An 8,512-nucleotide genomic window follows, 5' to 3' on the forward strand; every position below is an offset into this window, starting at 1 on the left:
CCAGTAGCCTTCGTGTATAACAGTAGCATGCTCTTAAAGAAAGAAACTAGGGAAGCTATACCAACCAAAAACACCCCCCAAAATTTAGTACCTAGGAGTATACTTAACTAAAGAAGACAAGACTTCTATACAGAAAACTTAAGACACTGAAAAGACTTTCCATGATCCTGGATTGACAGGATCAGTATTGTGAAAATGGCTGTACTACCAAAATTAACAAAATTTAATGTAATACCTATGAAGATTCCAATGTCATATTTCATAGAACTAAAAAAAAAAAAAAATCCAAGAATTTAAGTGTAACCATAAAGGTAGTGAATAGCAAAAACAATCCTATGGAGTGAGAACACAACTAGAGCTATCATAATACCCCACCTCAAATTATACTACAGAGCTATAGTGATAAAGACAGCTTGGTACTGATAAAACAAATAGATGGACCAATGAAACAGAATAGAGGACCTGGAAATAAAAGGACAAAGTCATGCCCACCTAATTCTTGTTTTAAAAATATTTTATTTATTTTTATTCTTTTATGTGTATAAGTGTATTGCCCACATGTATGTAAGTACACTCATGACTTGTAATGCCCGTGCAGGTCAGAAGAGGACATTGGAGTTAAGAATGGTTATTAGCTACCATGTGGGTGCTGGGAATTGAACTTAGGACCTCTGCAAGAATAGTCAGTGCTCTTAACTGTGGAGCCATCTCTCCAGCCTCCTATAAATTTTCTAGTAAGACTTTAAACTTTAAAAATAAAAGAGAGAAAAGAAACCTCTTAGAGGTGGGTAGATACAAGAATAAGCCTAAATGGGAATGTTTTGCTCATATACAGAAAAGAGTCACTTGGTCTCCGAGATCAGATGAAAGAAGCACCAGATACATTGAAAACACCCAGAAGAGCAAGTGGGAACAAAGTGGCACTGATTCCATAAAGCAGGCTGAGTGATTGAGGCTTTGATGAATAGTTCTAAAATATCTGTGTTAGCAGAGTTCATCAAGAGGCAGCAAGCTAAGGATTGCTGAACGAAAGCAAGAGTACTGCTAATAGAATGAGTTTATATTATTGTATAGAGAACACATTTGGTGTGTATCATGGCAGATGGGGGAGAGAGAAGTCAGTAGAAATATGATTTAAGGAGAGTAGAAAACACAGCCATTATGTAAATATATTCCTTATATGTTCATTGTGAATACCTTGTATATTATCTCTTTCATATATAAACTAATACAGGATAAGAGAAATGTATGTTCCTTTCTCTTAGGAACTGAGAGTACATATATGGAAGTCACTCATAGTTTATAATCTCTTTTTATTTTTAGACCATTCGAAGGAAGAAGAAAGTTCAGATACCTATAAGTCGTCCTGATCCTGAACCAGTCTCTGATAATGAAGATGATAGTTATGATGAGGAAGTACATGACCCAAGAAGTGGCCGTGGTACTTTAGTTAATAGAAGGAGTGAGAAAAATTGGGCAAGGGATAGAAGTGCAAGTCGAGAAAGGAGCTTATCTCCACGGTCAGATAGGCGATCAGTGGCCTCCAGTCAGCCTGCCAAACCCACCAAAGTCACATTGGTGAAATCTCGGAAAAATGAAGGTATTCTCTACCAGCTCTTTCATTATTTCCACGCAGGAATTTTAAAGTTCATTTCAATGAAAAATTCAAGGATCATATTTTCCTGTATTTGTTTTATTCTGTCGTCCGGTTTCCCCCCCCACACCCTTTTTTTTTTTTTTTTTTTTCATATCCATGTTCTCTTGCTATAAGTCAAATCCTGGTAAGGTAGACTTTGGGAGTTGTCCATTTTTCACATCATTTTGTTGGAGCAAATTGCAATTCATAAAAACTGTATAGTGCTTGAATTTGAGGGTTGTTATGACAAGAATAGCCAAACACAAATTATACTTACCAGAAATGTCATATCATCACCAAATTGAAATTTTTTTGTTTTGTTGGGATGAATATTAGTATGACTGTGGAAGGAAATCTAGAGCTTTTAGGGGCAGGACTCCGATTGACAGGCTGCTTTGTATAAAAAAATATTTTAAATGGTTCTATTGGGGCTGTAGGAGCTCTTGCTACTCTTGCAGAGGAGCTAGTTTAGGTTCCTAGCCACTCACATGACAGCTCATAGCTGTCTTGTAACTCCAGTTCCAGGGAATCTTCTGGCATCTACAGGAACTGCATGCATGTTGTGTGCATACATAGTGTAGGCAAAACACACACGTAAAATAAATAAATCTATAAAAATGGTCCTTTGCTTCCTCCTGCTATGATTATGTGTAATCGATCATTTTGATTTAAAAGATGTTAAAATAGAATGTCATGAAAGCTTGCTTTGATCTAACCATCTCACACATCTAATTACTTTTCTCACCCATACAGTTGAGTTCTTCTCAATAAAAGTGTCTGCACATGCTGTTTTTCCTGTATTCACCACTTAAACATAACTCTCTTTTGCCTGATGCCTGTGTCTCCTAGCCTCCAAAACTGTTCATAATAAATCCAGTCTTCATTTACTTACCTTTTTAGTAGTATTCCACAGCTAACCCCCAGTTCTTCAAATGTTGTGTTTGGGCCTCTGTTATACTACATCTTTCTGAGATTCCCACTTCTTTCATATTCATCACTTTGTCCTTTAATGTGTGGAATTTTCTGTCCAAGAATCTTTTCTTCCACTTACTGTAGCAGTTTCATTTATTCCTACAGCAGTTTCATGCTGTAGGCAGTTTCATTTATTCCCATTGCCTCAGCTCACTGTTAATGATGTCAGCACTTCCTTCTCTAGCCCAAATCCATACACTCTTGTGTTCTCAGCTTAGATACATTCACTTTGCTGTCCCATGTGGATCCCTCAAACTTGGCACATCTCAAATGAAACACATTTTATTGACAAAATTTTCTTTGTTCTAATGAAGCATTTCATTGATTATATTCCTGTCTATCCAGTTTCTTAGCCAGTGAGTAAACTTCTTCAGTTTTGTGACTGTTCGCTGGATCCCTTCCAGTAAGCTCTGTAGACTCTTCTGTGGTGGTTTTTGCTTTTTCGTTTTGCTGTCTGCATTTGTATGTCAATGTCAGCTGACCTAGACCTGCCGTGTTCTTTCCTTCATACTTGAATTTGTTTTTAAGAATACCTGCAGCCTCCACACAAACACTAGTCAGGTTTAATTTTAGTGTTTCTTAGGTAAAGTTTTAGCTTTAGTATTTCTTTCCTACTCTGATCCTTCTAGACCATAACCCTGTATTTGGTTCCATCATTTGAGTGCTTTGTTGCACTTGTAATTGCCATGGTTGCATCTCTTTCTCTACTGGGTAGATAAGTTGCCAAAGTACAGGGACTATCTCATTTGCTGCTCTTATCTGTAGTGCCTGGCACATAGTTATTATGTACCCAAAGAAATACTTGTAGTAAATGAATAAACTATTATGATCTTTAAGGAATATTTTGGAGCCATCTGTGTAATGGTCATTTGTAAGCTTTTAATTTTGAATAAGGATATTCCTTTAATTTTGTATTCTTCTATGATACCGTAACCATTTTCAAAACACTTAAAGTTGTCTGTCTGTGATTACCTAATGTCACTTTAGTTTTTTACCCTGATTCTATTCTTGTTTATGTGTACTCTTTGTATATTTATCTTAAGTTAAACTGTAACTCTGATGAAACTTTTAGACTCTCACATGGCAGGTCTGTTCATTTATCTTAGATTAAAAACAATTCCATCTTGGTTGGTTATTTTATTTTGTTTCTTTTTTAATGCAGTGACACTTAAGAATTGTCCTTTCTTCACAAAACTAAGAGCATGTCTTTTCATATTGACAATAGTACTGATGGTTATTAGTCTTGTTTTTGTTTGTTTGACTTACTGAGATAGTTTCACTGTTATAGCCCAATCTAGCCTCTAATTTATAGTCCTCCCATCCCAGCCACTGAGTGCTAGGATTTGTGAGTGTGCTTTACCACATCCTGGTTTGTTTTGTTTTTAAATGCATTTTTGTAATTTCCTTTACTCTGACCACACTCACCCACAGATGAAATTACTATTTCTTGGATCCTTCGTTGGTTGTATAAAGCAGCAGGGACTGGCATTTTAACTTTGTATTCACATCTGCTTGGCTGATTGTAAATCATTATACTAACTAGTAGTAGGATATACTAATACTCTTGAATTCAACTCTTAAGTATGTCCCCTCCAGTGGGAGGCATGCGTGTATCTAGGAACCAAGGCGGGGTGGGAAACTAGTATATGATTGATTATAGTCATCAATAATATTGTCAAACTTTGCAAAGTTTTTCAAGTCTCAAACAATTCGCTTTTTAAAAAAAATTTTTTTTGGGGGGTATTTTTATTTTATGAGTGTGTTGCCTGCAAGTATGTAAGTGCACCCTTGCCATATAGTGCCTGAGGAGGACAGACGAGGGCGTTAGATCCCCTGGAACTGGAATTAACGGTTGTTAGTCATCATGCGGGGTGTTGGGATTCTAACCCAGGTCTTCTTCAAGAGCAGCCAGTGCTCTTGACCCCTGAACAATCTCTCCAGTCCTAACACTTTTAAAGAATTGTATTCCTTAAGGAAACATTATAAGAAGGTAGTATGTCATTACATAATCAAAAAGAAATAGTTTTATCTTTTAGGCTTTCTCATTTTGGATAAGATAGAGACACAGAGTATCATTTGTTTGAACCAGATATTTTCACTTTACTTTCTCTTTGACATTGCAGAAGTTTTGATGATTAAAGATAGTGCCTTATATGCAGCGTGGTCACGAATATTTTCATGTCTTTTACTATGTGTAAACTCTGCAATAGTTCTAAATCTTATAGTTTGAACTGTATGGACTTGTTTTAGGATTTTAAGCTAAAGACAAATATATTATTTCAGAATACGGTCTGCGATTGGCCAGCCATATATTTGTAAAGGAAATTTCACAAGATAGTTTGGCAGCAAGAGATGGTAATATCCAAGAAGGGGATGTTGTCTTGAAGGTACAGTTATATTCTTACATTTTAATTACCTGGAATGGAAAACAAATTTTAGAGTTAACATGTAACCTCTGCTCATGTTTGAAGCAGTTTTGCCAAAGAGAATTAATAATCAGTATTTGCCCTGCCCATTGTGAGGTATGAAGTTATCGTGAGAAAATTAATTACTGCAAATATGTATCATTACCCAGGATCATTTTGATGATTGTTCTGTGTATTACTGAAATGCTTTCTAATATGCTTATAAGCAATAGAATGTGATAGGCTTTGAGGAAGGGCTTAGGGGATAGTAATTTGATATGAGAGGAACAATGTAGTAAGATTGTTTTGGGAAGTTGGAATATTTCTGATTTAGAAAAGTGTATTGCTAATTTTTAGGTATTAAAGCAATCCAAATAATAGTGTTTATTACTATATATAACATATCAATCTGAGTTATGACTTGTATTTTCTTGTTTGCTTTTCCACCTATAGTTTCTTTTCTGTTGCAGATAAATGGTACTGTCACAGAAAATATGTCTTTGACAGATGCAAAAACATTGATAGAAAGGTCTAAAGGCAAGTTAAAAATGGTAGTTCAAAGAGATGAGCGGGCTACCTTATTGAATGTCCCTGATCTTTCAGACAGTATCCATTCTGCTAATGCCTCTGAGAGAGATGGTAAGTACAGTTGTGTTTGGCGGTCCCCAAGTGATTTATTTCTTAAGTACAAGGAAAGTCTGAAATGTTTGAGTGAAGTGACATTTTTCTACAAGCCAGATATGTTTAAAAATCTAAAATTGTGTCACCACACATACACAAATACTTTGTAGGCAGCTCACTATGGTTTGATTTGATCACTGGCCGATATTAATGCTTAATTCATTTTATATGAAATTATACTTGCTATCTCATTTCTAGTATCATTGGAATACTTCAGCCATTTCATGGGAAATGTCACCCTTTTATCTAATAGACATTTCAGAGATTCAGTCACTAGCATCAGATCATTCGGGTCGCTCACATGACAGGCCTCCCCGCCGCAGCCAGTCACGATCTCCTGACCAACGCTCAGAGCCCTCTGATCATTCCAGACACTCTCCACAGCAGCCCAGCAATGGCAGGTAATAACAGTCTTGTCTAAAGTAAAATGATTAGATTTATTCAGTACTTGTATTTGGAGATGCTTAGATATAAAATTAGAAGACAAATTTTTTTTTTCATTATTTAAAATTAGGTCTGCTAGCAGGGCATGGTGGGGCATGCCTTTAGTCCCAGCACTCAGGGGGCAGAGGCAGGTGGATCTCTGGGATTGAGGCCAGCCTGGTCTACATAGTGAGGGCCAGGCCACCTGGGGCTATCAGGAGACCCTGTCTCAAAAAAGACCAAAATGAATAAATAAAATTAGGTCTGGTTTTTTCCCTCAGTTTAAGTACTTGTCTAAATAGAAAGCAGGCAGGCCATATATTATTTGTCACTACTCAGTTCTGTCTTATAGCACAGAAGCAGCTAAAGACAGCATATAAATAAGTGGGCATTGCCATGTTCTGCTTTATTTACTAAAACCAGTGGCCTACATCTGCAGTTTGCCAACTCACTTAAAGATGATGCAATGTATTGTATACAGTTTCAGTCAACCTGTAGTTAACAATGCATATGAATATACGGAGGCACTTTTAAAAATTATTTATTTATTAATTTTTTATTTTACATGTATCCACCCATAAATAAACAGGTAAAGATGTGTGTATGTAATTCAGCTCTGAAAGGCGATATGATCATTTGCAGAAACATGGATATACCTGAGGACATTATGCCAAGTGAAATAAGCCAGGGCATAGGAAAACAAAATACTGTAGAATCTTGTCTGCAAGCAGAGAAAGTTGAACTCAAAGAATTTGAAGAAAGAAGAGGTTGGAGATGGCAGAAATGGGGAGTACAAAGTACAAAGTTTGAATTATGAATAAGTTGTAGAGACCTAATATATACTAAGATGACTATAAATTTATGTTTAAAATTTTCTAAGAGGGCAGATCTCTAGAATTCTCATCATATATTTGAGATAATGGGCTTAATTGTGGTCATTTCTTACAATGTATATATCTAAATATTCTAATGTATACCTTAAATATATATAATTTTGTCAATTATAGCACAATAAGGCTGAGAAAAGTTTAATCTCAGAGTTTAAAACTATATGTGTTAATTTGAGATTTGTCTGCATGATGACATCTGAAACCTTAGAAATAACAGAAATTGCTAAGAGGAACCGTATGATAAGGGGGCTAAGAACTGGACTACAGGAAACATTACTTTAGGAGGGGGGTACGGGCAAGAGAGAATTAAGTTAGAGAAGAGTACCTGGCTGAGAGAGCTTTTGAAGAGTTTATTAAAAATAGTAATTCTTGGGCTGAGGATGTTTACTTGGTAGAGTGTTTGCCTATCATGCATAAAGCCCTGGATTCAATTCCCCAGCACCACACAAAGCTAGACATAGATGTACATGCCTGTAATCCAAGCACTTGGGAGGATCACCTCAGGGTCAACCTCAGTTATATAGTAAGTTTGAGGCCAGCCCAGGATTCATGGGACCCCAGGATTCATGGGACCCCCCAAGAAAAGAAGAAATAGCTGCTTGTTAAAACTGGATATTTATAAAAAGATACTTAGCTTTTTCACTTAAGTAAAAACTAGGAAGAGAAAGGGTGTAGCAGTTGTCTTCATTGCTGTTACTATGCCCTATATTACTGTATCTGGGGTTTTAGGTATTTATGAATTCGATCTTTTGTAAATTTCAAGTTTTAGATTTATTAATTACATGAATCTTTGTTTTATTTTAAGGTTTATAAAGAATTATGGTATATCAAATGCGAAATTGATTAATTATCTTATAACTGTTTTTACCTGCTAAAAGTTACTAATTCTAAAAGGTCCTCTATTACCATGAAGGGAATTCTGCCACATCACATGCATGGTCATATAACTAACTCCTTTGATATATGATTCATGGGAAAAGCTACAATTTTAGCACATTTGTTATAAATACAAAAAAAAAGTGCCAGTATCCAACAGTTTGGGCATGATTTTTCCTTTAAGAAAGAGTATTGATTTTTTTTAAATCTCAAAATTTGAGCCACTTATTTTGATTGTAAACAAATTCTGAATCTTAGGAAAACTTCTTTTTAAGTGTGTCTTTTGTTTGTTGTTTTTACCAAAGTAATAGGTATCACTTGGTCTGTTACTTTCCTTTCATCTTCCACATCCCTAATAGTTCTCTCTTGCTTACATCTTTTTAAAATACTAAATTCCACTTGGAACTGAAAATATGAAATACTTGTCAGTCTGCCTACCTCCAGTTCCATCATTTTCCTGTAGATGACATTATTTTATTCTAACACTTTTTAAAATGATGTTCTCAAGTTTTTTGGATTCTTTTTATGTGTATTAATGTTTACATGCATGTATGTATATACACCACATACATGCCTGGTAATGATTTTGTGTGTGTGTGTGTGTGTGTGTGTGTGTGTGTGTGTGTGTG

General features: G+C 35.7%; 1 protein-coding gene across 7 annotated transcripts in view; it reads left to right on the plus strand.

The window, feature by feature from the left end:
• Positions 1 to 8,512, plus strand: part of Tjp1 (tight junction protein 1) — a 110,806-nt gene that overhangs the window by 45,513 nt on the left and 56,781 nt on the right. For all 7 annotated transcript variants that reach the window (XM_008849551.3, XM_017802317.2, XM_008849553.3 and 4 more), the window contains 4 exons: positions 1,324 to 1,600; positions 4,892 to 4,995; positions 5,484 to 5,652; positions 5,948 to 6,095. In XM_008849551.3, coding sequence (XP_008847773.1) covers positions 1,324 to 1,600; positions 4,892 to 4,995; positions 5,484 to 5,652; positions 5,948 to 6,095 — 698 coding nt within the window. The remainder of the gene's footprint in view (positions 1 to 1,323; positions 1,601 to 4,891; positions 4,996 to 5,483; positions 5,653 to 5,947; positions 6,096 to 8,512) is intronic.

The sequence above is a fragment of the Nannospalax galili genome, unplaced genomic scaffold (genome assembly GCF_000622305.1).
Source record: "Nannospalax galili isolate Female #2095 unplaced genomic scaffold, S.galili_v1.0 scaffold124, whole genome shotgun sequence".
Taxonomy (NCBI): Eukaryota; Metazoa; Chordata; class Mammalia; order Rodentia; family Spalacidae; genus Nannospalax; species Nannospalax galili.